The following is a 26,483-nucleotide window of genomic DNA, read 5'->3' as shown; positions in this document are numbered from 1 at the left end:
TGGAACAAATTAGAATTTAAATTGTAGAAGTTTCAGTCTTTTGATTGTGTTTCGGACAGCAGAGAAGGGAAAATACACAAATGTAACAAAAGAGACCATGATTGCCAACCTTAAACATAGCACGCCAACTCAAAGCTGCCCTGTCAGCTGATCATAATTATCTCTCCAAATTCAATTAGGAACCTTAGGCATGGCCCACACATAGATATTTTTCAAATCCTAAAGCAGGCATCCTTAATCCTGGACCTGCAGGCTTGAAATGCTTCCGTCCTCCAACACACCTGATTCTAAAGATCAGGCTTCTGCAGAGCTTGCTGATTAGCTGATTTTATGAATCAGGTGTGTCGGAACACCGAAACATCTAAAACCTGCAGGACTCCAGCCCTCGAGGTCCAGGATTGGCGAAGCCCATCCTAGAGGATCAGTTACAGACACCACACATGAAGATACAAATTTTTTGTTGTTGTACTTTGTGAGGTCTGATGTTGCTTATGGTCTATCCATTTTCAATGCCACTTGTCGGCATATCAGTCACAGGCTAGGTCTTTCCAGTGATTGAAATTATATCGGTAGTTAACTTAAATAGATAAAAATCACAGAATATGAAAACAATTCTTCAAAATCAGCTCAATGTAAAGCTTTAGGTTCTTTATTCAGCAAACTATCTAATATCTCACACCTGTGATTATAGACATTAGATAGCTGACTGTTTTTAATATAAATATTTGAATATACATCATTGATTTGTTTTTGACCTATATCTAACTAAACATTTATAAACATCAAATCAAAAAATTAAAATGTACATATGTTGTTTTTGTTGCCTGTCTGTCTGGTAAAAATTATGATTGTGAAGGGGTGAACGAGAAGCATTAACTTTACGAAGTATGTTGAGTGTCGCTGTTAATTTGTGGATTTACATTAGTTCACTACGCAGATATGACACATCCAATATGGCGGATGTGCTGACGTATCGCTCAACTGTTCAGTCCATTATCCGTCTGCTTTACCTAGGGTCTTGATGTCATGAGTGAGGCTGTGAGGTCACTGGCCACCAGCTTCCGTCTTCTTATAAAGTAAGGAGAAAAAAATCACCTTTTAATTACCAAGCACGTGTATTATGTTATGTTAATTTTTTTTGTCGTTATTCTATGGGGATAATATTTAATGAAACGTCAAAATCTGTCTTTTTGCGGGGGAGAGATGCACATTTGAAGAAGCGCTTTTCTTGAGCCGTGGATGCAGTGGAGGAGCTCGGAGACTGAGGCCGAATAATAAGAAGAGGGGTGTGTACTTCAACGGCAAATTGAATTGGAAACAATTTGGAAGTTGCTGCAGAAATTTAACGTGTGACTAACAGCTGCTCGCTGGATTGGAAGGAAGCGTCATGTCTGCCTCGCAGTTAATCTTGCTACTGTGTTGTCTTCCCTTGGCAAGTAAGGAAAAACAAATTTAACCAATTTAACCTTTTGTTCCTACACTTGTTAGAATATGATGTTTTTTTTGTTTTTGTTTTTTAACTAAGTAGATTTTCCCGGCGTTTGGACTTAATTTATTTTTCTTTATTTTCCTTTTTTCTTTTTCTTTTTTATTCTGACGACTTTTTTACTTTTACAACACATTTGAAAACAGATCTGTACTTTCTGTCAAAATAGGGTTGTTTCTTCTTTAAAAAAAACAAAAAACAAAAAAAACTTTGTCATTCTCTGTAAATGACAAAAAAATAACTTATCGTAAACCACTGAGTGTATCAGCACTTTTGCCATATCTTCTTTGTTCATTTGGTTAACTCTCTTATTATGTTGCATTCTAAAGATTAAACATATATATATATATATATATATATATATATATATATATATATATATATATATATATATATATATATAATCAACCACAGTAAAATAAATATTAAAATATTGCTCTTTACATGCCCTTTCATTCTTTGAATTATGTACAAAGTTCAACCTTGGTTTCACTGCATCATGCTAAAAAATAAAATCCCTAATACATGATTTAAAATGTGTCAGGAAATTAAGGAATAGCCTATTTAATATGGGGTACGTGTGACTCCGATTTAACATCTATCTATCTATCTATCTATCTATCTATCTATCTATCTATCTATCTATCTATCTATCCATCCATCCATCTAGCTCTCTAGCTAGTTATTGCTAGCTACTGTAGATTATATTAGCTGTAAAAAAATAAAAATAAAAAAGATGCTATACATGCTTTTCAAATAGAAAGTAGTAACTTGGAATATGTTTGTGTTTCAGCTTGTTTGCTTTGTTATACTTGTGTATTTCCCGCCATTTCTCCTATGGACTGCTTAAAGTTTCCCGAGCAGTGTACGGATGGACATCGCTGCCTGTCCAGCGTTGCAACAGCAAAACGAGGTGACGCTTTTTGTGGGTGTAAAAACTGTGGCTCTATTGTTGTACAAATGGAAGACAAAAGATTCATTGTGTAACATGCCCAATGGTCTGGATTGGAAAATATTGACTCCATTGTACTGCTGTGTTCAGATTCAAAGACAAGCGTGTGCGCATAATATGAAATCTACCTATGAGCATGAATAAACATAACGTGGACCTTGAAGATGAATTTTTCTATAACATGAGAAACTTCCAATTTGTTCATATTCTAAATGAATTTCCCCCTCAGGAAATAGTGGATATGATATCATACCAGCAAACACTGAGCATTCATTTCTATATAGTGGTTACTTAAACAAGACGATGGTTTTCCCCTTCTGCGTCCATAGGTGCACTTGAAGTAACTTTGTATGAAAAGAGCTGCGCTGTTCCTTCCCAGTGTGGTGTGAGAGGGCAGAAATACACCAGCGGCATTTATTTCAACTACACCAACGTGTGCTGTGATACAGACCTGTGCAACGGGGCATCGGCACTCGGTGCCGCCAAATGGGGAGGAGCTGCACTCTGCCTGCTACCCGCGCTCGGCCTTCTGCTGGCCTGAAAGCTCATTTTGGAAAGACTGGAAATTAATGGCTATATATGGTATTATGCATTTTCTACTATACGTATAATCGGCCAGTGGCCCGATCAAAATGTTATGAATCACTATAAATCAGTCCTTCCTCCTCCTCTCCCCCTCTCCTTGCGTCCCTGCCGCTGCCCCCTGCCCTTCTTGTCGTCCCCTTCCCTCCTCCCTTCCCCTTCCCCGGTACGCCTTCCTTCCCCTCCCCTGGGCCGGGGGCTCCATCCATGGCCCGGGTCTCGGTGCTATGGGGGCCGGCGGGGGTGGCTGGGGTTTGGTGTCGTGCCCGCCCCGCTCCGGTGGGCGTCCTGACACCTCGGGCGGGACCCAGTATCCGGGGGGCGAGCCCTATCGCCCCGCCGGACGGGTCCCATATGCCCGCCGGGGTCCTGGTGGGGTGGGTGGGGGCTTGGTGGGCCGGTGCGCCTCCTGCCCCCGCCCGGTTGGGGGGGGCCCCGCTGGTCACACCTCTTAACTCACTACACTAGGTTTGCACAATACACTTTTATAGACATATAGGGCACATAACACACTTTGGGGGGTGGGGTAGGGTGGAAACACCGTCTTCACCCTACAACTCCCCTCCAATTTTAATACACCACACAACTTGTGGGTGGGGGGGGGGTTTGGGGGCTTGTGGGGGTGCCATCGGTTGGGGGCCGCAGTATAGAGCAGTGCTGCGGTCCCCTGTCCGTGTCGCCACCCGCCCCCCCCCCCCCCCCCCCCCCCCGCCCTATCTATTTTTTTTAATGCACCACATACACTCAGCAACATGCTTGGGTGGCGGGTGGATCGGAGCGTGGGAATATCATTTCCATCGGCTCCGGTTCACCTGCTCCTAATTTTAATGCACCACACACACACACTTGTATATACACTGGGTGGGGTCACATTCACGGTTTAGGGGTAGAGTTCGCCAGTCCGCGAGCTGGCGGACTCAGTAACAGGGGTTAATTTTCACAAAGAACGCTGGGGTGACGACCGGGGCCTTCCCCCGCTGGGCCTGGGGTTCGGGGGTGTCGGCCGCCCTCCGGTGCCCCCATCTCCCCCTTCTGCCCCCGGTGTTCCGTCCTTCCACACGGCGGGGGGTGGGGTGGGCGCGGCTGCCCTCTCCGCTCCGCTGTCCGGCCCCTCTTCGGCGCCGGTGCCTGGGTGCGGGTGGTCCCCGGGGGCTGGGGGTCGGGGGTTGGGGGGCTGCCGGTTGGTCGGGGTGGGGTCGGGGGGGGGGCGGCTTTGTTGGGGGGGGGGCGGTGGTGGGGGTTGCGGGGTGGGGGGTGCTGGGGGTGGGGGGTGTCTGGGGGATTGGGGGCATGGGGGCGGCTGGGGCTGGGTTGGGGTGGGTGGCGGGGGGTGGATGGGGGGCGGGGGGTGGTGGGGGGGGCGGGGGTTGGGGGCCGGTGGGGTGCCTGGTGGGCCTGCAGTGCCCCGTCCTGCTGCGTTGGGCCGGGGGCGCGGGCCGTGTTGGGGCGGGGGGCGCTCCTGCTCCTGGGTTTGCTCTCTGGCCGGTGGCCCTGGTGGGGCCCGGGGGTCGTCCTTTGGCGCTGCCGCGGCCTGGGGGGCCCTGAGGTGTTGCGCTTGCTCTGTTCCGGCGGGGGTCGACGGCTCCCCTCTTTGGTGGAGATTTTCATGCATGCCAGATCCACCACACCAGCATCTACCGAAACTCAGACACAATCTGTTTCCTCCTCAGGTTATTGAATCGGTGGAGGCTGGTGTCTCGGATCTCACGCGGCTTCGTCTGTCCTTCCTTCCTTTTCTCGGTCTCTCCGTTGGTCTCTTGAGGCCTCCCTGACTTTATGTTTTTTGGATTTGTTGGGGTCTGGATGTTTCTTGGGCTGGGGAGGAGTTCTGGTGGGGGGTGTCTGGTCGGTGCTGGATTTCACCTTCCTTGGTTTTCTTCGGTCCCCTCGGGTCTCCTGGTGTTCGATTTAGGTGAACGGTATAAGATTTTTTTTTCTAATAGGTTTTCTGGTGAGCTAACAAACACACGCACGCACGCACGCACACACACATACTCACCCACACACACAAAAAAAAAAGTATGTATGTATGTATGTATATATGTATGTATATATGTGTATATATATATATATATATATTTAAAAAAAAAAAAAAAAAAAAAAAAAAAGAGCAATGATGATGACATTTCCGAATGAACAATACTGAGCTCTTAAAGGAAGAAAAAAAAAAAAATAAATAAATAAATCAGTTCAGTTTGGTTGCTTCTTTGAATGTCATTACAAGTACCACTGATTGTCACACCCACCTGAGGCCAAATTCTTTCTCTGCATTTGAGCGGTGAGCAGCAGCAGGAGCCGTGCTCGGGAATCATTTAGTGATCTAACCCCCCAAGCCCAACCCTTAAATCAGTGGTTCCCAACTGTTCCCCTATCCAGCCTGAAATCCATGTCTCCCACAGCCAACACAGGTGTTTCAAATGATCAGCTAATCAGCAATCTCAGCATGAAGCCTGTTAATGATCCTCAGCTGTGTTGACTGAGGGAGACATGGAAAACAGGCTGGCTAGGGGTACTCGAGGACCAGTGCCTTAAATGCGGAGTGTCAAGGAGGCATGGAGGCAAATGGGTCCCATTTTTATAGTCTTTGGTATGACCCGGCCAGGGACTGAACCCACGACCTCCCACTCTCAGGGCAGACACTCTACCGCTAGCCCACTGAGCTGGTGATCAGTTTTTATCCATCTTAAGGGCTCGGCCATTTTGCCATTTGCTGTCGACTGAAAATGACATCACAGTTGCTTATGGCCAATCACGGTTGACCTGTTTTCTTTGAGTTTGGTCACATGACGTTTACAAGCTGAGCCGTGATTGGTCGTTATCTAAGCCCTGAGAAACTGATATTTTGAAGCAAGTGGCAAAATGGCTGCCCACCGAGATGTCTAGTTTAAAAAAACTTGGATTTTGCTGCTTGATTCATATTCCACAAGTACAATATTAATCAGAATGCTATCTTTAGATTAGTGGGGGAGCATACAACATATCAAAAAAATTGAGGTTGACTCTCCTTTAAATCAATTTATGATTTGTTCAAATGTATCTGCTTTTGATGTAGGAAACGAAGAAAATTGATTGTGACTTCCCACCCCATATTACTAAGTTCATGTTTGTTGGACCATATCATATTTTGGCACTTTTTTTTTTTTAATTGCAGTTAAGTAAGCTCTGACCGTCTCTTCCTTTGCCTTACGCCTCATGTTTTCTGAACACATCTGCCTTAACTGATTGCTTGCCAGTGTACTGAACCTATAACTTGCTATTAAAACTGTTTTTGGAACTCCTTAGCCATGGGTCTTGCATTTGGCTCATATCCTTGGTACCATTTGTGAGCAAAAAAATTTAATAAATCTGTTCCATGCATTATTTATTTTTTTATACAACACTTGTCCTCATTAGGGTCATTGGAGCTGGAGCCTATCCCAGCTAACGCATGTAGACAAAAAACAAATTCACACTCACGTTCAAGTACAAACGCTCGCTTTGAACCCGGAACCTCAGAAACTGAGGCAGATGTGGCTAACCACTTGTCAAATAACTGTCAATCAAAACCAAGTGACCATAAACATTCAAAACGAGAGTTAGTCGCAAATGAAGAGAGATACGACTCATTTCTGAAGAAAACTTTATTGGTCTTATTTTTAATTTTAATTTTATTTATGAAATGCACCAATGACACGTGGCTTTGGAAGTACAAAAGTCAACATGGAATGAACAATTATTTCTATGTAGTTGCTTCATGGCCACTTTTCTGTGAACAAATGTTAACACAAAACGTAAAAATGGCTACAATAGTAACAAGCTGAAAAGTAAATATGTGTAATTAAAAAAATAACATGCAATATATTTTAAGACACAAAATGTTAAAAGAGAGATGAAAAACAAAAAGTAACATTTTGATGCGTTAGGTCCCTGAAACTGTCTTCAACTCTACAGTACATAAAGTCTCAAATGAGGCTCTGAAAATATTTAAGACACTGTCCCTTTAATTGACTCATTGAGGAAACAGTTCAGTCAAGTAAAAAAAAAAAAAACTCTTCACTTTAGAAAGAAGGGGTCGACTTCTCCAATTTCAGTTGTGTAGCAAATATGTTAAAAACAGTGTACAAAATCAATTCTTTAATTGCACTTAGGTAGTTCGATTTTTTTTAAAATATATATATTTTTAAATTTAACTCCTCTGGCAAACACGAGGTTATACTGGACTGCTTACATGAACTTTCATTCAATTAAATTTGAATTCCAAAACGCCTTTAGCAACAGTTAATGAAGCATACAGCTCAAGTAATCCCGTTTAGTTAACTCTCAACTCACTTCTCAGGTCATTTGAACTGCTTACACACAATTAACTCAATTATCACAGTCAAGTTATTTTTCATCAGTGTGATCTAAATAGGAGGGAAACAAACAGTAACTGAGATATACTGTATAGTGCACCTGTACACACTCTTGAGTTGGACTCCCTTTTTCAATTTGTCCCTTCACTGCAATAAATGTGGACAAACTGATTCTCAAGCATCCTTTTGTGAAAACTCCCATAAGTTCATAATTAGAACAAGGCTTCAAATGCACTATTTATTTATCATTGTTCAAGAGACCTTTTTATGTAAGTGCACATTTCTTCAAGCTTATCTTCCATCCTACCGCAAACTAAACACTATTATTTTTAGTTGCAACAACTTCCTGTTGCGTCTTCCCCAGTATGGGTAACATGTGACACCCACAATGTGCTAACTGCTTAACTCAAATCATATAAAAGCAGTATTTGGGTCACACTGAAAAATGAGCAAGCCTCGGAAAAAAAAAGCTGTATGCTTACAAGATCTATTTTCAATTGCTGTAGCTTGTCCTCTTATGAGGAAAACGTAGTACAGAAATATTCCGAAACTAAACTGTAATATCACAATACATGTATCGGATTTGACTCTTTTCCTATCTATTTCTTAAAAAAAATACACCTCTAATAACATATCTTATTTCACAAATTTGCACGCACCACCATTGTATTGACCACAATACCCCCTAATAAATTTGTGCTGAACTTTCTTATACGCTACAAAAAAGTCCTTCATATATGACTGATGGAATAAAATGGAGCAGCTGCTACAAAGGAAACCATTTCAATGGATACAAGCTCTTGAAATGGTTTCCTCTCTCTGCGTCCTCCAAATGAGTCTGCACCCCTTCCGCTCTATTGTGTGCTACGACGCCCCCCCCCCCCCCAAAAAAAAAGATTTAAAGTGTAACAGTCCTTGTTGCGATAATAAATGCGTACGCCAAATAGTTTGGCCAGTGCTTGTGTGCATGTTTTCTACCAAATATTAACATTGAAGCTGAATACGCTTATGAAGTTTGATCTGACTTGACAGCTTTGTCTGTATAATCTCCCAAAAGTAAAAAGAAATTGTACAATGTGTACATCTTTTGCGCTCCTGCTACATTGGGGATTTTTAGCAAACATTTTTTTAAAAATATGTATTGGAAATAGAGACAATATATGCCTGTGAGTAGTTGCATGCTCTGTTTTTGTGTGGGTGTAGCAGTTGTTCGAAGGTTTATAAATACCGTAATATCTATGCTAGTCCCATTAGCATGTCTACGGTGTTTCGCATTATATGTTGGCATTAAGCTAGCTTTAGTTGTATGCTGTCTTTATGTGCGGATGTAGCAGTTGTTTGAAGGTTTATAATTACGGTAATATCTATGCTAATTCCATTAGCATGTTTGCAGTGTTTTGCATTATATGTTAGCATTAAGCTAGCTTTAGTTTTATGCTGTCTTTATGTGTGGATGTAGCAGTTGTTTAAAGGTTTATAATTACCGTAACATCTATGCTAATTCCATTAGCATGTCTGCGCTGTTTCGCACTATATCTTAGCGTTAAGCTAGCTTTAGTTGTATGCTGTTTTTATATGTGAATGTAGCAGTTTTTTGAAGGTTTAAAATTATCGTAATATCTATGCTAATTTCCATTAGCTTGTCTGTGGTGTTTCGCATTATATGTTAGCATTAAGCTAACTTGTGTTTGATGTGATTATCTGTAGGGACTAAGGAATACTTAAAAAATTGTGTCTTAATAAGTTTAAATGTGTTTAAACAATGTAAGAGGGGTAAAACTACATTTAACAAAAACATTTTTTTTGTATGGTCTCTGTTTTGTGGTTCTTCAACAATCACCGCTCATAAATAAAAGAGAGTTGAACCAATCAAATGTGACCGCATACTTGTTACTAATGTTAGCATTTGTAGTACACTACAAGAACAAAAGTATTGGGACACCTCCAGGGACAGAAATCAGAAGATTGACACAACTTGATATATGTCTCAATACTTTTGTCCATAATTCAACAATAGATTGACTTGGCAAAGCGATTGTATGCAACTCAGATTATATAACATGTTGTTGCTTTTCTTTTCTGTATATACGTCTGCTTGTTAAATTGAGGAGGAATTCTAACTTTTTTTTTCTGCCAACGCCTACTTGAGAACTTTGGCCACCGAAGAATAAGCCATGTGGATCTCGTCATCGACCGGGCAGGTGGAGGCAAACTCGTCCCGGGCGTATGCTGCGTTCAGGTACCTCCACAGGTTGGACAGAGACTGAGGGATGCTGAACTTTCGGTACTTTAAACACACAACCTAAAATGGAAATGAATGAATGAATGAATATTGCCAAAACAAAGGTCGCAAAAGAGAGACGCCTCATTACCTTAACAATGTGAAGCTTTGGAAGTAAGTTGCAGTCAGCGAGTGTGAGTTCTTGGCCGTCAAGGAAGGGGCGGGATGAGGAAGTGACTTCATCTGCGCTATTTTGGTCAATTTCGTCAGGAAGTGGGGAGCCGAGGTAGTCGTCGAGTTTCGTCAGTGCTTTCAGGAGGCCTTTCTCCAGATCTGAGCACATCAAAGTAAAAAGGGTTTCATCAAACATAAAAAAATATATAGTGCCTTGAGGATTTTATTTGTACTCACTTTCATTAGTCTGAGGGTTGGAGTTCTTGATGTAAACTGAGAACTTGGAGAAGACGTCCATACCTGCTGTGTTTGACTCAGGGTTACGCGCAGCCAGGCGGGGATACCTGAATGATACAGGGAGGCCTCGTATAAAATACGGAATCACATTTAAAGGGGAAGTCAACCCCCCCAAAAATTCTAGACAATGTTTTATGCAGCCCCACTAGTCTAAATAATGTATTTTGTAGTGATGTGAAAATGAATGTTGCAATGTTTTTTGTTTCTTTTACTCTTGTAGATGGTGCTCTTGGATTAAATATAAAAGCCATTTTTAAACCAAGAGTGTAATCTTGAGGAGTTAAAAAAATCTCAAGTTCATTTTCCCATCACTAGTGTTTTGGTTAATATTGCGTTAGTGAAACATGAGTTAAGCAGCAAAATCCAGCAGTTTCTATCAATATCAGAAGGCGGCCATTTTGCCACTTGCTGTCGAGTGAAAATGACATCACAGTTGCTCAGGTCTCAGGTAACAACCAATAACAGCGCAGCTTCAGGAAACAGGTGAGCTGTGATTGCTCGTTGCCTGAACCGCTGTGATGTCATCTTCAGTCGACAACAAGTGGCAAAATGGCTACCCCCTGAGATGGATAAAAACAGCTAGATTTTGCTGCATAACTCATATTCCACAAATGTAATATTAATCAGAGTGTCACGTTTAGACTAGTGAGGTCACATATAACATATTATTGTCAAGACTTGTTAGACGTTGACTTCCTCCTTAAAGATAGAAAACAAAATGGATGAATGTGGTTGACTACTTTGGGGGGCAGAGATTTTCCTCCAAGAACTCCTCGATCTTGTTGGTGTCAGTTTTCACCTCGCTGCCGTACAACAGGAAGGGCGGCTGGGCGCCGGGAGCCAGGTCGTTCAAGATGTCCGGCTTCCTTTCGGTGGATGAGAAGAAGAGAAAAGTGTTAATTGAATATTACAATATGTGGTGCAATAAATAGTAGATTCACACCTTTTCATGTCCACTGTGGTAACATCAAACGTGACTCCTTTAAGCCACAACACCATAAAAAGACGCTGGGAGAAGGGACAGTTGCCGATACTTTGGCCATCACTCCCTGCCTGCAAGACAAAATACAAATTTTGCGTTAAGTATCTCACAAATGTGAGTACACACAGCCATTTATGTCTAAACCACAGGAAACAAAAGTGAGTACACTCCTAAGTGAAAATAAACTAATTGGGCAAATTATTCCTGACAAGTGACTGATTTTTTAATTTCTTCAGTGTTGTCACAACTAAAAGGTATGATAAATGACATTCGATACAGCATTTATTTTTTTTACTTAAAAATATTAGCGCACCAGGAGCTGCCTGGGATTATTCAATAAATGAGGAAGCATATTTAGGGAAGGGTGGGTTATTTGAAACTACGCGTTCTCTTTTCGCCCCCATTTTTTTAAATGTGCAACAGTATGAAAATGTTTACATTTTTTTAAAACCACATCATACTCTGTATCTAATATGGTATTTTGCCCTTCTGCTGAAGCTAAGTAAGGTTAAAAAATGCAATTAGACATTTGTTCAAAAATAATTCAGCCCAACAAGGAATTCCTTTTACATTACAAACAAAAAGTCTCCCTTTGTCATTGACTGTGTTGCAGGTCACTCGCCTGACAGGTTAAGCTTCCATTCAATGACAGAATGTGTCTGACTGGTTGTTTGTCTCTGTATGTGCCCCGTGATCGAGTTTCTACCAGTCCAGGGTGTTCACCATTTCGTGCCCAAGTCCCACAGCAGGAAATGCGGTATAGAAGCACTGTAGAATTGGATGTCTCCTTTAACATAACTTGACACCAAAACACAATAATTCCATAGTACTATCTCAGATATGAACATCTATCATACAAACTGCTTTTGGTTTCCATTTTCTGAAAAAATGAAATGACCCTGAAATAGAAGTAAGGAAGTTGAAGTGGCAGTATTATTCCGAGAAGTTACAACAGCATCTTTCTTCCACGGAGAGAAAAAAAAAAGAGGCCAGGGTGTAGCACATGTTCACACAGAGGAATCATTATGGAAACTTGTGCAGAACATATGACTGTAGAACTCTTTTATGAAGCAAAAAAAAAAGTAAATACAATGTGTGGGCAGCATGCTGTAGGACTAAATACAGATTCAGGTCTAATGTTAATGTGCTTTTAATAAGATTAGTGGTTTATAAAGCTAGTGAGTCAACAAAGGCGTTGTGGCTGACACCGACACACGTCTGCTTCATTTATGCCAATCGATAGACCGACGTGAAGGACATTTAAAAACAATGAACAAAATGAATCAGCGTCGCGTCGTTTCAATTTGACGCGGCGGAGACACGTCACGGTGTGCGTGTTATTCAGAAAAGTCTCGTCCTTACCTTGACAAAGAGTTCGACTTTGGGCGGATTGGGGTCGCTCATCTTTATTTCCTGCCAACGAGAACACCAAACATGTTTTTAAATATCAGCGATGTGACAACATAAACCGGAGGAGAAGGATTTCGAAACCGGAGGAGAGCCAAGCCCATCTTCCGCTAACAAGTCCACAGACATTAAACGTCCACTAAACAACATTAAATAAGTTATAACAATAAAAGAACTTCACGAACTGGCGTAAATGTTAAACGACAAACTTGTCGTTCTCTAAACGATTTATGGAGGGTATAAAAAAAAAGAAGAAGTATTTCCGTGTGTGTTGGGCTACCTTGAAGCGCTGCTCGAAGCTGCTGACGCCTGTTGCTGTTGCTAGTTTCTCCTCCTCCCAGTGGTGCGTCCTCTCTCCGGGTAGCACACACTCACCCCGGCGCCATTTCCTGGAGGCCACCGACCGAGGCAACCTCACCGCAGAATGCAAAAAAAATAATAATAAGACACAAGGAGTGGGAAGTTATTTATAAAAACAAGCCAGTGTGTCACGGCTCAACAATTCAACCTGTAGTAAACAAAGAAATGCCTATTTAAAAAAGGGAAGGGATTTGCAATAAAGTGACAGTGTGTAATAGTTGACCACTAGATGTCGCTATATCATAGAATACATCCGAATCGCATGCATTTCCAGCACGGACAATACAGTAGCTCAGGGAGCGCACACATCGCAAGCCGACCACCAATTCTTAATTTGCGTGAGCGAACCAGCATCTTGACGAGCGGCAGCTACTTGGCAGCCAATGTGAAGATGATGCAGAGTGAGCCAGAGTTACCCGGAGCAGCTAACAAGAGCGGCTAGCGGGCGGTAGTCGGAGCCATAGGCTGGACTGGCTAACAAGAGCGGCTAGCAGGAGAAGCTAGTAAAACAAAAAGATAGTAAAAACCCATGAGAGCAAAGCAAGAGGTGACAAGCGATGAGAACCCGAATCACACGACTCAGTGACAACCTCCTCCAGGCCTCAGCTGTGGAAGGTAAGTGTCGGTTGACCCATTGGGTCCAACACTTGATGGAAGCACCACCCGGGCAAACTACGTTCGCGAAGTTGTCCTTTGGGCATCTGTAGCAGGAAGATGGTGGCGAAACATGGTAGCCTCTTGTAAGGTGAGACTACAGCCATGTAATATAATAGAGTGATTACTAGACCTACAATTATATTTTTAAAAAATGTACGTTGATGTGATGGAACATATTTTTCGCATGTTATTGAAATCAATATGGGTTTTTAAATTGAATGACTTATTAGTTTACCACTAGATCGCACTAAAAATACACACTGGGGCTTTAATGAGGAATAATGCTACTCCATAATGTTGTATGTACTTTATAAACATAAGACTTATTCTCAAGGCATTGAAACAATCACATCTTGGACTGCTCTGTTTGAGTAGAGCAGTCCAGTTGCGATTGTTTCAATGCCCTGACAATGAAATTGAAACCAGGATAACTGAAAATATCCATAAGTTCAAGAATTCTTTAACTCAAGCTTTTATTTAAGAGAGTAATGATTAGATCAGTGTTTCCCAACTTTTATTGAGCCAAAGCACCCATTTGACAAAGTATTGAAACAAACCACCATATTAAATAAAATTATCATAATTATTAATACTGAAATAATGATCTAATTATCACAAGAAGTATAAAACTTAAATGATGATATCTCGCATCTCAATTAATTACTCACAAATTAAAAAATAATGCAGATCGGTGCAGCATCGAACTAGCCTGTTGTGGTGAAGCTCTCGATTTACCAGTTAATGGATGGATGGTATCATTAGTCAGCATGAAATGTGGGCCTATTAAATGAACATAACGTTGTTATACTCACAGGAAGCCATTATTCCTCATTTGTATGAACGGGAACATGTAGATACATAGGTTTATTGCACCTTCTACCATATAATGGAAGGTCTTTTTTTTTTTTTTACTGAAAGACAATTTCTCTTTGGATTTTAATTTGCTTTTTGTGGGCAGGGAAATTTGGCCTTCCCTGCTCAAGCTGCTGCCTCCGCTACCCGTCCTCGGCTACCCGTCCTCGACTAAGTGGTGGAAAATGGGTGGAGGGATGAAAGTTGTGCTCAAATGCTACATTCGCTCATATCCTGTGCATCTCTTCAGCGCGCCATTCGGATAGCAGGACGGCAGGACAACAGAAAACAAAGGATGTTGCTTTAACAGGTTAGAATAGTTTAGCACTTTTTTTTCAAATGCTCTGTTTGGATAGTAAAGTTTTGGCATTGATTTAAAAAAGAAAAAAAAAGAAAGTAAATCTCATGAAATTGAAAATCGGTTGCGAAATGAAAACGTTATGACCTATTTCAATGTCATCGCATTATTTTTGAAGGGTACGCTGACTCTCCCAATATGGTCGCCTTGTAGGCACGTTGCTTGGTCGGGCTGACATATCCTCCGGCACATGAGAGGGTCTCCGGCACGTTAGAGGGCAGTAATGCGCCTTAAACCCTCCATACTAACCATAAGACTGAATAGACGAATGGAAATAAGAAGAAAGGTGGGGGTAAGCAAGCGAAGAGGCGACGGGAGGAATGGAAAACGTTACAAAGGTTGCTAAAGTGAGCAACATCTTGTGGCTGCCGACGAAATCTACGTGCTTTCTGAAAGAACGATGGCGTCGTACGAGGAACTTCTGTCGAGTGAGAGAGGAGACCGAGCGACAACGACAACCCGTTATAGCTCAAACGTCACTTGACCAAACCCGGAAACCAGATTAGCAAACTTCTTGTTTATGTTCTTTTTTGGTCAACTTTATTGAACATTATTGAATGCGGAAATTACATATTTTACAGTATGCAGAACGTGGATTATTGTAAGAAATAAGATAAAACGAAACAAACGAACAAATAAGGTGCATTTAAATCGGGCATTTAAATTTACACACAATGGAGCATAGACAAGAAAAAAAAACTTTATTTCAAATTGTATTTCATTTTCATATATTTTGTCTAACACTTGGAGAATCACTACGTATGTATTCCTAGGGTTCTAAACTTCCATATTAAAGAAGAGGAAGAGGAGGCTAACATCAGCAAGTTGCCACTGATCATTCTTGTGAAGGACGAAGAGGACGAACCACCCCTGATGCCGCAGCTTCATTTTCACAGTCCAAGTTGTGGAGCACTGTCAGACAGCGGTGGCACGGGAAAACCTTCAAGGAGTGACGCAGACTTTGGATGTGATGACAAACTGTTGGAAACATCTGAAAGGGACAAAACTATAAAGGAAAAAACTTCTCCAATGCGCAGGAGACAGTGTGCATGAAAAGAACATTTGAGCTGCTTAATTTGTGGTAAAAAAAGCTACTAAAAAGTCAAACCTGATAAAACGCATACAAATACACACAGGAGAAAAACCCTTTTGTTGCTCAGTTTGCGGTAAAATATTATTTCAAAAGGAAAATATGATAAAACACATGAGAACACACATGGGAGAAAAACTCGTTAGGTGCTCAACTTGTGGTAAAACATTTTCGAGAAAAGACTTGGTGAAGTCACACATGAAAGCACACAGGAGAAAAACCTTTAAATTGCTCGTCATGTGAGAAAAAAAAATTGCTCATAAGGAAAGTTTGGTAGCGCACATGAGAACACACACAGGAGAAAAACCCTTTCGTTGCTCAATTTGCGGTAAAGAGTTCTCCATGGATATGGTCATACATGTGAAAATACACACAGGAGAAAAGCCACTCAGTTGCTCAGTTTGCAGTAAAGCCTTCATTCAACGGGCAAATATGATTAAGCACAAGAGAATACACACAGGCGAAAAGCCCTTTAGTTGCTCAGTTTGTAGTAAAGCGTTCACTCAAAAGTCAGATATGTTTAGACACATGAGAATACACACGGGAGAAAAACCTAATAGTTCTTCACTTTGTGGTGGAAACTATGCTCATCGGGAAAGTTCAACTGTACATATACGGATACATAACAAAGGGGCAGAAATGGTTTGACAGCCAGTGAGGGTGAAAACCATAAGAACAATTATAAAAAAATATATATTTAAGAGTAATGTTTATTTACTGTATATCTACACTAGAGGGCGTAATTGGTTGGAAAAGGGACTCACCAGTCAGTTTTTTTTTATCACAACTTATTTATTATGTTAAATATGGGACAGGAATTCTATATATATACTGTTATACATTTTTTGTGCATGCCACACAAAGAAGCAGACTTCAACTAGTTGCCATTTATATATCAACACTAATGTTACCAAATGTTTTATTCATACTATACTATATATATATATATATATATACTATTTGTATATATATATACTGTATATATATTATATATATAGTATATATGCTATATATATATATGTACTGTATGTATATTTTTATTGTATATGTATATATATATATATATATGATATATATATATATATATATATATACTGTTTATATACGTGTATATATATATATTAGGGGTGTTAGAAAAAATTCATTCGGCAATATATCGCGATATTACAGCACGCAATTCTTGAATCGATTCAATATGCGGCCAAATCGATTTTTAAACATCATTTTTTTAAAGAGAATATTCAACAAAACGTCTTACTTAGTGTAAGGGTTCATACATTAAGCATGGAAGAATGTTATATTAATGGAACATTAAGCCATAATATTTTTATTTCAGTGCTGTTCAAACATGAAACAGACTACAACCTGTTTGTTAAATACAGTGGCTCAGTTATAAGCCTGAATTTTCTGATAAATACATTTCCATACAAATCTTACAGTATACATGTACAAGTTTACTGATTAGTATTTTCTAAATTTGAGAAGAAGAAAAAAATCGCAATAATCAATTTATAGATTCGCATCGGGATTAATTGGTATCGAATCGTGACTTATGAATCGTGATACGAATCGAATCACCAGGTACTAGGCAATTCACACCCCTAATATATATATACATTAGGGGTGTGCCCAAAAATCGATTCTCATTTGAATCGCTATTCACATTTAGTACGATTCAGAATCAATTTTAAATGTCCCAAAATCGATTTTATTTAAATTATTTTATACTGTCTTGCCTTTATCTGTGTGTGCCTTTTATTTGGAGCGCTGTTCGTGTTGTACTCAGTTTGGCCACTGAGGGGCAGTGTGGTTCCACGCGGTCTGATACACTGTTAAGTTGTAGCCACATTAGAGAGTTGAAGGAAAAAGTCACGATGAAGTTATTCCAATAAAAGTTAGTTTTTTTTCAGCGTGAAGCCGTTCTTTTGAGTGATAAAAGTGCCGCGAGTAGCATGCTAATTAGCATTAGCGAGTCAGACTGGAGCAGATCATTACAATTCCTTGCACATTTATAGATTGGAGCAAAAATCATTGTCAATCAAATCATTTTGAATCGAAAATCGTTCTTAATCGAAAATCGATTCTGAATCGAATCGCGAGACATTCAGATTCCCACCCCTAATATAAATAAATATATATATATATATATAAATATATAATCGATTGGGGAAAAAGTTCTCTTCAGGTTTGTGAATGTTCTTCAATCTGGAAAGACTGCCACCCCACCCTCCCCAAGCACAAGTTCGAAACCAAAACCTCTTCATTGTGAAGCTGACATGCCAACCTCTCATCTCTCATGGGTGTGTCACTTTCATAGGATGCCAGGTGTATAGTTATGTTAATTTTACTGTAATATATAATTATTTTATTATTATTATTTTAGTAGTGATGCTAAGGTGCAAGCAATCCAAGGTGTTGAAGTCAGTTGGTTGGGATAGATTCCTGCGCACCTATCACCGAAATGTGAACCATCGGTATAGAAAATGCAATGCTCGAAATAACTAAATTTTTCTCCTTTGAGGAACAATTTTGCTAATCAGTGACTTCATTAATCCTAGGGACAAATAAAATAAAATAATAAATATACAACAATATAATGGGGAGGCAGAATTTCAACTTTCAAGTATGCTACTGAAAATTCTATGGAATAATTATCAAATGTCAATGTAAACTTCAAATTGCTCCACCCCTGGGAGTGGCCGGGGAAGCCAGGGAGGAGACTTCACATTGATTATGCAGGTCCTTTTCTGGTAAAAAATAAGTTTAGTCATTGTGGATGCACATTCCAAGTGGTTGACGTTTATCCTGGGAACTCGGCGACATCTCTTTATTGAATATTATCTTTCCAATCCCCTTTTCTTAAACAATTAAAATAGAGGGCAAAAGGGAAAATAGCAGGCAACAAGTGCAAACAGGGAAGCCCCGGTTTGTCCTATACAACACATCAAAAGACTCCATCCAAGGCCCTAAATACTCCACATTGAAAAAATGGCTAGGCAGATGGCCGTTGTCAGGGAGAGCTGGACAGACGCGGCGTCATTACACAGATCGGTGTTACAACACTCAAAGGAGGCGGTATAAGCATTTCCAAAGATGTCGCCGGTCAGCACATCCCCGCATAGGTTTGTGTCCAGGCAGCCGCGAATTTGTAGTCTGATCGCCCCTGTAGAATTGAACTCTGAAATAAGCATAACAGAAAATAAGTTAATGACCATGCAACGTAATAGTGGTTGTATTAAGATGTGGGTAAACCCCTACTAAATGTCCAAGTATCAAACAGTCAAGCAAGAGGAGAGACAGAAATTGAAAAAATAACAACAGTTAGCTGTGTTGTGCTGAATACAGTAACCCGTACCACCTAAAAAATAAAGTGAGGTCTCCTTACGTGCAGTTCCACGGTAGCAACTCTGTGTGTCTGTACATGTGACATCACTACCAAACAGACATATGTTCAATATACCAACAGGGCACTGGCGGCAGGTCAGGCAGTATCCTGTTCAGTGAGAAAAATGAGGGGAAAAAATTGTCAAATGTTTTTTTTCCCCAGAGGTTACTGGTATAATGACATACAGTAGGTGGTTGGGCAAAAAAACTAACAAACACTTGTTTGACATCGGGGAAGCCAATCCATTTTCTACTGTAGGAAAAGATCCAGGTGTAGATGATGTTTCACCAGAATGCTCTTTTATAATTTTTTTACCTGTGTGCATGCCTGTGTCCTGTTGGACAAGGCAACTATGAGGCAGGCATGCTAACAGGTTTGCCATTTGAATTGGTTACATAATCAGAGATGCCTAATTATTTCAATTCCACCGTCATTTTCTGTTCATATTCCAATTTCCTAGCGTCTGACATACTCGTTCGAATAATTGAAGATGTGTTGCCTGAACTTGGGATAAGCTCCAGCTAAGCTATGACCGTAATGAGCATAACCAGCACTATATAAAATGCAAGGAATGATGGATCATCTTATTGCATAGCACTTGTCCTGTTCAGGCTCACAGGGAGTTGGAGCCTATCCCAGTTAACGCTGAGAAACAGGTGACCATTTAAACCCACATTCACAAGACTTGAAATAAATAAATGAGAATGTATGAATATCTGCACCAGCAATATACAGTAAGTAGCAACATAACTAATGATAATAATAATAATAAAACCCAACTCATAAGAATTTCTTGTAAAGCTGAAGCTGACATTCTAGTCAGACTTTGATGACGATTTTGATGTCAAGTCCTGAGATCATACATTTAAAAATAAGGCTAAATTAACATTAGCTTTAGCCACTTTTGCTCGGTTACTTACCAGCTGCTACTGTAGTAGCCAGGAAAAATGCTGTTTTCCAAAAGTTGTTCATCGTAGTCCTCTGATCACCAAGTTAGCAGTTGGTGTAATGCTGTCAATTTAGGCTAATGGAGCACTTAAAGGCACCAACGACAAGGTGAGTAACCAACAAACGCCATGTGGACATAAGTAAAAATGCGATTCTTCAGGTTTCTGCACTTGGCATGAGGAAGTCGGAAGAATGGAAGACTCTGAGTGACGCTTGTTTGTAGTTTTTGTTTCCTTGACACGAATGTAAATTCTTGAAGGTGAAACCAAATTTCTGCTAATTTCTCAACCAGTTTGTTTCTTTTTCGAAGAGCCTTAGACTGATGAAAAATAGGAATGCTATTAAATGTATTGGTATAATTGACAAATACATGTTATGTGAAAAGCCCTAGCCATTTTTTCTTTTTTTCTTTATTTACTTTTATTTATTTTATTGTGTATTTTATTTTCATTTATACTGGTTTCTCATAGAATTTTGTGCTATAACAAAAACCATAATGTTGTATATATTTGTCTTTAATATAGATGTGTATGTTTGAAACAGTTGTTTAATAAATAAAAAAAACTTTTGTCCGTGTTTGTAGGCCACGTGTCAATAAAGATTTGTCTGTTAACATATATGCACAATGGAAACATCTACCCAGTTAAAACACGTTTAGTATAATCCACTCCTAAGGGACTATTTTTCAAAAAGCAGCTTGCAAAGAATTTAGTGAATCCTGACTCCCCTCCCAGAATGAAAATTTTACTTTTATTTGATCACGCCTAGCAACTACTCGGACATTCAATAGCGACTTCTTTTGCTGAGGAGTTGGCAACACTGGATGAAAGCTGGAGCCTCCCCTTGTTGACTTGAAAGGCGGCACGCCTTTGAATGATTATTTGTCAGCTGACGCATGCTTGTAAACAAGCATTTAAAAGCAAGAACTCGCTGGAGCGGCTAGCGGGCGGAGCCCGAAGCACGACTCAGCGACAACCACTTGACTTTTGAGGTGATGGCAAACTAAAGAGTTCTCCATTAAGTCGTATATGGTCATAATGTGAGAATATATACAGGGAAAAAAAAACTTTAGTTGCTCAGTTTCCAGTAAAGCCTTTATTCAAAAGGGCAAATATGATTACACACAAGAGAATACACACGGGCGAAAAGCCCTTTAGTTGCTCAGTTTGTGGTAACGTTTTAGCTAGGGACAAAAATGGTTCGACAGCCAGTGGGAGAGATAAAGTTAGAAGGTGGAAACAGAAGAGAACACTTTCAACAACATTTCCCCCCAGAACAATATTTACTGCATATCTTCTACACTAGAGGGTGGTATTTGCCGTAAGAAAGACTCACCAGTCAATTTTTGTAAAAATCACTATTATGCTAAATATGGAAGAAGAATTCAAAGCACTCTGTCGTAATTTTTTTATTGACACCACACAAAGAAGCAGTCCATAACTGGTTGCCATTTATTTACATTTCACTAAAATCAACATACTAAATGTTTCATTAATAGTTTTATTTTCATTGTTGCCCTAATCAATGCAGTCTTCAATGACATATAATATTCCCAATCCATGATTCTTGAAGTAGAAACTACCCTTACAATAGACAAAATCATACTCATAAATATGTTAAAGCTTCATGCACCAAAATATATGTATGAAGTGCAGCCACCATTTTTTGTCCACCTGGGGGTCACCGTACTCACGGTCTACACTGTAATATCTGTGATGTTGAATGTGTTGACTGACGTGAAAGAGAGCAAATGAGAATGTAGAGCTGGTTGGCTGTTAACCGGCTAAACCGTTATTGGCATGTTTAAAAATATGCTCGTGTTTCCTGTATTTTGCTACCCTTTGTTCAATCAAGCAATTGAAACTTTACAAGTGGCTGTGTCTACACTCCCTTTAGCCTAACCACCTGTACAGGTATTCCAATTCATCCTAACTAGCTATGCTAAGCTAACAATGTTTACCATAGATGTGTAGTTGTGCAAGTTGTTGCGCTTCAGCTTATGAGGTGTAAAATGATCCCAAATTTTGGACATTCTCCGTCTTTTACGCACTCTGATTTCCTCCTGGCTCTCACCCGTTGCTACGTGAGTACATAACAGCCCATGTGGGAAAAAAAAGTAATAGCAAGTGATCCACAACATAAGATTGAAAAAAATGAGCAATGCAGTGAAGCGGCAACAAGTTAACCTCTATAAAGTGAGGGATGACTATGGTTTTTTAATTTTTTATCCATCATAATCAAGATAATGTGGACAATAGCAGGCCAAAAATGCTAACAGGAAATGCTTGATTTGTTCTAAAAACACATCAAATAATTCCAAGGTTCTATATGGCCCAGAGTGAAAAAACGATGGCACAGATGGCCAATGCGAGGGAGAGCTGGAGAGATGTGGCGCTGTTACATCGATCGGTGTTACAACACTGAAGAGTCGCCGTGTCAGTCAGCGATTGTCCGCATAAGTTATTCGGCAGGCAGACGAGTAGTATGTTGCTCCCCAATCTCGGACAAATCCCTGAAATAGGCATGACATAAAAAGAAATCAATGACTGAGTTTTGACTCTCGATTTACCTTTAACCTTTGTGGAGTCCTCGAGGGTGCTTGAAAGCACTCCGACTGGGGACTCCATCATTTTGCTGGAGGACGGCAAAGCACATGTGGGCAATGACGAGACCTGAAAGGGCTTGACTGGGAGGAACGACCCCCACCCCGATCAAAACTCAATCGGTGTTCTTTTATTAGACTTTTGTGCTCGTCACGGATTGACGGTAACGAACACCATGTTCAAACGTAAGAGTGTCCATACTTGCACTTGGCTCAAGAACTCCAGCAGAACTTCAGACACGTCCTAGGAGAGGAAGGGGACATTGAGTCGGAGTGGACCATGTTCATGTTTCATGCTTCGTGCTGGCTATGAAACAGCGGACCAGCTCTACCCCATTGGCAGGGTCCTCGATGGAGCATGCAAGTTTGTCCAACCAGTCTACACGTGTTTTGTGGACTTGGTGCATTTTACCGTGTCCATTGGGGAGTTCTGTCAGGGGTGCTTCGGGAGTACTGTCTACCAAATCGCGATACGGGCTGCTCAATCCCTGTACGACTGATGTCAGAAGTTTGTTCCTCAACGCCGGCAGTAAGTCGGATTTGTTTCCAATGAGGGCTGGACTCCGCCAAGGCTGTCCTTTGTCACCGATTCTGTTCATAATATTTAGAATTTCTAGCCACAGCTATAGGGGTCTTGTTTGGTGGCCTCAGTATTGCATCTCTGGTTTTTGCAAATAATGTGGTACTGATTGCTTCATCAAGCTGCTATCTCCAACTCCCACCGGAGTCGTTTGCAGCCAAGCGTGAAGCGGTTGGGATGAAAATCCGCACTTCCAGATCTGAGACTATGGTCTACCGTCGGAAAAGGATGGAGTGCCCTCTTCAGGTCAGAGATCAACAGGCAGAATGGTGGAGCGTCTGCAGTGATACAGACTCTTTATCGATCTGTCTTGGTGAAAAGAGAGTTGAACCTGAAGGTGAATCTCTAGATTTACCCGTTGAACTCCGTTCCTACCCTCGCCTACGATCATAAGCTGTGGGCCGTGACCGAAAGAACATGATCCTAGAGGCCAAAATGAGTTTCATCCGCATGGTGTCCGGGCTCTCCCTTAGAGATATGGCGGCTCGACTCTGGGACTGAGCTGCTGCTGCTCCGCATTGAGAGGAACCTGATGAAGTAGCTCAGGCATCTGGTTCGGACGCATCCTGGACCCCTCCCTAATGAGGTGTTCTAGGCATGTCCCACAGGGAAAAGGACCCGGGAATGACCCAAGACACGCTGGAGAGACTATGTCTCCTGGCTGGTCAAGTGGACCAAGTGGCTGAAGAGAGTTAAGTCTGGCGGCTGATAAAACTCTAAACTAAATAGCGGACTAAGAGGACTGTTTCTTTAACCAACCAGTATTCAAATTTGCCCTCACATGACCAGTATGATGTCAGCAAAAGAGGGACAGAAATACAATACACAATTTAACTGTCTTGTGTCAAATGCATTAAACAAACACAGTAACCCGTACCACAGTCACCAACAAATCAAAGCACTTGTCCATACCTATAGATAAACTGGAACATTGTTCGGTATTATCGTTACATGTGACGTCCTCTCTCATGCCATATTGGTCCTCCGCATTGCTCGGGAATTGGTGGCAGGTCAGGCAGTGTGCTATAAAATGAGAAAATGAAAGAAAATAAAACATAGTCAAGACACAGGAGTCTATTTTGTTTTCCCTCCTAGAAGTTACTTGGTATCCTCAGTCCGATGTTTTTGTTCTTAGCCACTCCGGTGGTTTTTAGCTGTGTCTTTTGGGTCATTGTGTTATCGACTGAGACCAAGCTTTCTAACGCTGTCAGCACGTTTATCTTTATAGAAGCACATATTCAAGGTGGCCTGTGACAGATGGAGCAAAGCAACCACAGAAGCAGAACCACTTCCTTTTTTCACAGTTGGGACAGTGTTCTTTTCTGGGCTCCTTCATTTTTGCATCTGTGACTATAGAGCTGATGCACCTTGCATAAAAACCTCCTGTTTTGTCTCGTCATTCGACATTCTCCCAGAACCTTTGTGGTTTCTCAACATGCAATTTGATAAATTCCAGTCTTGCTTTTTTCATGATTTGTTTCCAGCAGTGTTGTCCTCTTTGGTCGTCTTCCATCAAGTCAAACGACTGATTGTGAAATCTGACACTGACATATCTTGACCTTGGATTTGACCTTTGTCCAGCGAGCTTGGCTCCAATCCTATATACGAACATCAAGCTGCTTGGAGACACGTTAATAGACGTTACCATTAACGTGCTTGCCTGTAATTATTCTTTTAATCTCCTGAGATAACAGCACAATGACTACTTGTCACCATTTAAATTGGCCAACTGATGTTTACAAGTTTGAAGACACCTGTAATGCTAATTAGAGGACACACGGTTAAATGAATTGGAATCTTTGTAGCGATACCATTGTTTTTAACCACCCTAATTCATTTTTATGTATTTTTTTTTTATTACTTTTGTCAGATTCAAGTTATCTCTGTGACCATATATATAAGAGCAGCTGCTTTCTGGTGTGATAAGATGCGACTTACATATGATCTGATTAGTCGACAAAACCCAAATTGAATTGGTGAATTGTCGATTATCAAAATGTTCTAATTGCGAATGTTCTTCAACAACTTTATGTGAGTGGAAGTGTTGGAAATAAATCGCCCGAGAGAAAACAGTCAAAATAGTAAATTATAATGGTGATTATTATTAATTATTATTCTAATCAATTTTAGTAAAAGTGTTAAGATTGTTATCTTGTTAGATAATAATTCTCAATTAGGATTTTAAGAACTTTATTTAGAACAGAAAAAAAGTGATTTTCGTTCTTTCAAATTCACCAAACGCAGCCGCAGATAATTAATTGTTCTTTTAAGGCTGAAGCAAACTACTACTACTACTGCTAATCAGATTTTGATATAAAATGATGATACAGTAGTTCTGAAACCATACTATGAAAAAAGAAACAAAACAAGCATTATCAGCTACTATCATCTTACCAGCTGCTACAATAGTAGCCAGGAGAATTGCTGTTTGCCAAAAGTTGTTCATTGTGGTCCTGTGATGAAAGATGGCCGATGCTGTCAATGCTTTCGATATAGGTAAATGGTTCGGTTAAATACTCTTTCCACGAGGTGGGTGGGAATTAGATAGGCAAATAAGAATGTGACTTCAGGTTTCAGCAACTGTCATGGATTAAAAACAATCAAAACAAAAAGAAAGATTGCACCATTGAATTGGCAGCCTGCTTTTGCTTTCTTTTTTCTCTTAATGTTTTACTTTTCCACCATTTTAAAGCTCTCACCATGTTACATTGGGGAGCATGTTAAGAGCCTGTCAAAAAAAAGCTATATAAAAAAAAATGCAAAAAGTGTCCTTTAAAATGTTTTTTGACACCACCATTGGAGTTTTCTGTAAAACTAAACCTGCAGTAACAAGAATTACACGCATTGAAGATTTAAACAAAACATGCTTCGTTGATTAAACATCGCTAGTGCTAACGGTACAGTAAATGGAGGGTCGTGTTCAAATGTTAATGGGCATTAGCATCGACTTCAAATAACGAATATTCACACATAAACGCTGTGGAAGCACATACACCACACTACATTATTAAAATGTTTTTAAAATGGACTCGTTCACCACTAGATGGTAATAAATAATACAAAGGTGCATTGTGTCGTTTAAAAAGTTAATATTGAAGCTTTTTCTACAATATGCATGCTCCACCAATGCCCAGATGAGTACGAAGAGCCCTGACTGTTTTGAACTCGCACCCTCTACAGTTTCTTTGGGGAGGGGAGGGGCGGAGTTTTTCTTACCTC

At 40.5% G+C, this 26,483-nt stretch overlaps 3 protein-coding genes, 1 long non-coding RNA gene and 1 pseudogene across 6 annotated transcripts; 2 read left to right on the top strand and 3 right to left on the bottom strand.

The window, feature by feature from the left end:
- Positions 1-1,042: 1,042 nt before the first annotated feature.
- On the top strand, positions 1,043-6,301 carry LOC147158057 (prostate stem cell antigen-like). 3 transcript variants are annotated; one of them, XM_086062142.1, is made up of 6 exons: positions 1,047-1,076; positions 1,202-1,286; positions 1,361-1,436; positions 2,280-2,399; positions 2,768-3,095; positions 5,211-6,301. In XM_086062142.1, the coding sequence occupies exons 3-5, from the start codon at positions 1,388-1,390 to the stop codon at positions 2,977-2,979; spliced, it is 381 nt and encodes a 126-aa protein (XP_085918268.1). In that variant the 5' UTR covers positions 1,047-1,076; positions 1,202-1,286; positions 1,361-1,387; the 3' UTR covers positions 2,980-3,095; positions 5,211-6,301. The 3 variants fall into 3 exon arrangements, with proteins under 3 accessions (XP_085918267.1, XP_085918266.1, XP_085918268.1); XM_086062141.1 differs by having other exon boundaries at positions 1,043-1,286; XM_086062140.1 differs by having other exon boundaries at positions 1,043-1,436.
- A 348-nt stretch (positions 6,302-6,649) lies between these two features.
- Positions 6,650-12,956, bottom strand: clic1 (CLIC family member 1). The gene is made up of 7 exons (XM_086062139.1): positions 12,713-12,956; positions 12,388-12,438; positions 10,987-11,096; positions 10,784-10,909; positions 9,984-10,090; positions 9,724-9,905; positions 6,650-9,653 (listed from the first exon to the last, which is right to left on the bottom strand). The coding sequence occupies exons 2-7, from the start codon at positions 12,427-12,429 to the stop codon at positions 9,492-9,494; spliced, it is 729 nt and encodes a 242-aa protein (XP_085918265.1). The 5' UTR covers positions 12,430-12,438; positions 12,713-12,956; the 3' UTR covers positions 6,650-9,491.
- Positions 12,957-14,648: 1,692 nt separating this feature from the next.
- Positions 14,649-18,340, top strand: LOC147158055 (uncharacterized; annotated as a pseudogene).
- Positions 17,045-20,264, bottom strand: LOC147158054 (protein Bouncer-like). The gene is made up of 3 exons (XM_086062143.1): positions 20,055-20,264; positions 19,135-19,242; positions 17,045-18,927 (listed from the first exon to the last, which is right to left on the bottom strand). Exons 1-3 carry the CDS (start codon positions 20,104-20,106, stop codon positions 18,716-18,718), a joined length of 372 nt encoding a protein of 123 aa, XP_085918269.1. The 5' UTR covers positions 20,107-20,264; the 3' UTR covers positions 17,045-18,715.
- A 1,944-nt stretch (positions 20,265-22,208) lies between these two features.
- Positions 22,209-25,740, bottom strand: LOC147158053 (uncharacterized). The gene is made up of 3 exons (XR_015091098.1): positions 25,659-25,740; positions 24,177-24,287; positions 22,209-22,594 (listed from the first exon to the last, which is right to left on the bottom strand). It is a non-coding gene; the product is annotated as an uncharacterized LOC147158053 (long non-coding RNA).
- Positions 25,741-26,483: the final 743 nt, after the last annotated feature.

The sequence above is a fragment of the Leptonotus elevatus genome, chromosome 19, assembly GCF_054856555.1.
Source record: "Leptonotus elevatus isolate MCC_2025b chromosome 19, RoL_Lele_1.0, whole genome shotgun sequence".
In the NCBI taxonomy this organism is placed as follows: domain Eukaryota; kingdom Metazoa; phylum Chordata; class Actinopteri; order Syngnathiformes; family Syngnathidae; genus Leptonotus; species Leptonotus elevatus.
This window is presented reverse-complemented; position numbering and strand designations above follow the sequence as displayed.

What these genes read in the sequence shown, in the direction of transcription:
- LOC147158057 (XM_086062141.1), top strand. Translation starts at nt 1,388, where the DNA reads ATGTCTGCCTCGCAGTTAATCTTGCTACTGTGTTGTCTTCCCTTGGCA. An exon ending in GTGTTGTCTTCCCTTGGCAA is followed by an intron (nt 1,437 to 2,279) that starts GTAAGGAAAAAC and finishes TTTGTGTTTCAG; the next exon opens with CTTGTTTGCTTTGTTATACT. An exon ending in CGTTGCAACAGCAAAACGAG is followed by an intron (nt 2,400 to 2,767) that starts GTGACGCTTTTT and finishes CTGCGTCCATAG; the next exon opens with GTGCACTTGAAGTAACTTTG.
- LOC147158054 (XM_086062143.1), bottom strand. Translation starts at nt 20,106, where the DNA reads ATGAACAACTTTTGGAAAACAGCATTTTTCCTGGCTACTACAGTAGCA. An exon ending in GGCTACTACAGTAGCAGCTG is followed by an intron (nt 19,243 to 20,054) that starts GTAAGTAACCGA and finishes CTCACTGAACAG; the next exon opens with GATACTGCCTGACCTGCCGC. An exon ending in TTGCTACCGTGGAACTGCAC is followed by an intron (nt 18,928 to 19,134) that starts GTAAGGAGACCT and finishes TGCTTATTTCAG; the next exon opens with AGTTCAATTCTACAGGGGCG.
- clic1 (XM_086062139.1), bottom strand. Translation starts at nt 12,429, where the DNA reads ATGAGCGACCCCAATCCGCCCAAAGTCGAACTCTTTGTCAAG. An exon ending in AAGTCGAACTCTTTGTCAAG is followed by an intron (nt 11,097 to 12,387) that starts GTAAGGACGAGA and finishes TTTGTCTTGCAG; the next exon opens with GCAGGGAGTGATGGCCAAAG. An exon ending in ACCACAGTGGACATGAAAAG is followed by an intron (nt 10,910 to 10,986) that starts GTGTGAATCTAC and finishes ATCCACCGAAAG; the next exon opens with GAAGCCGGACATCTTGAACG.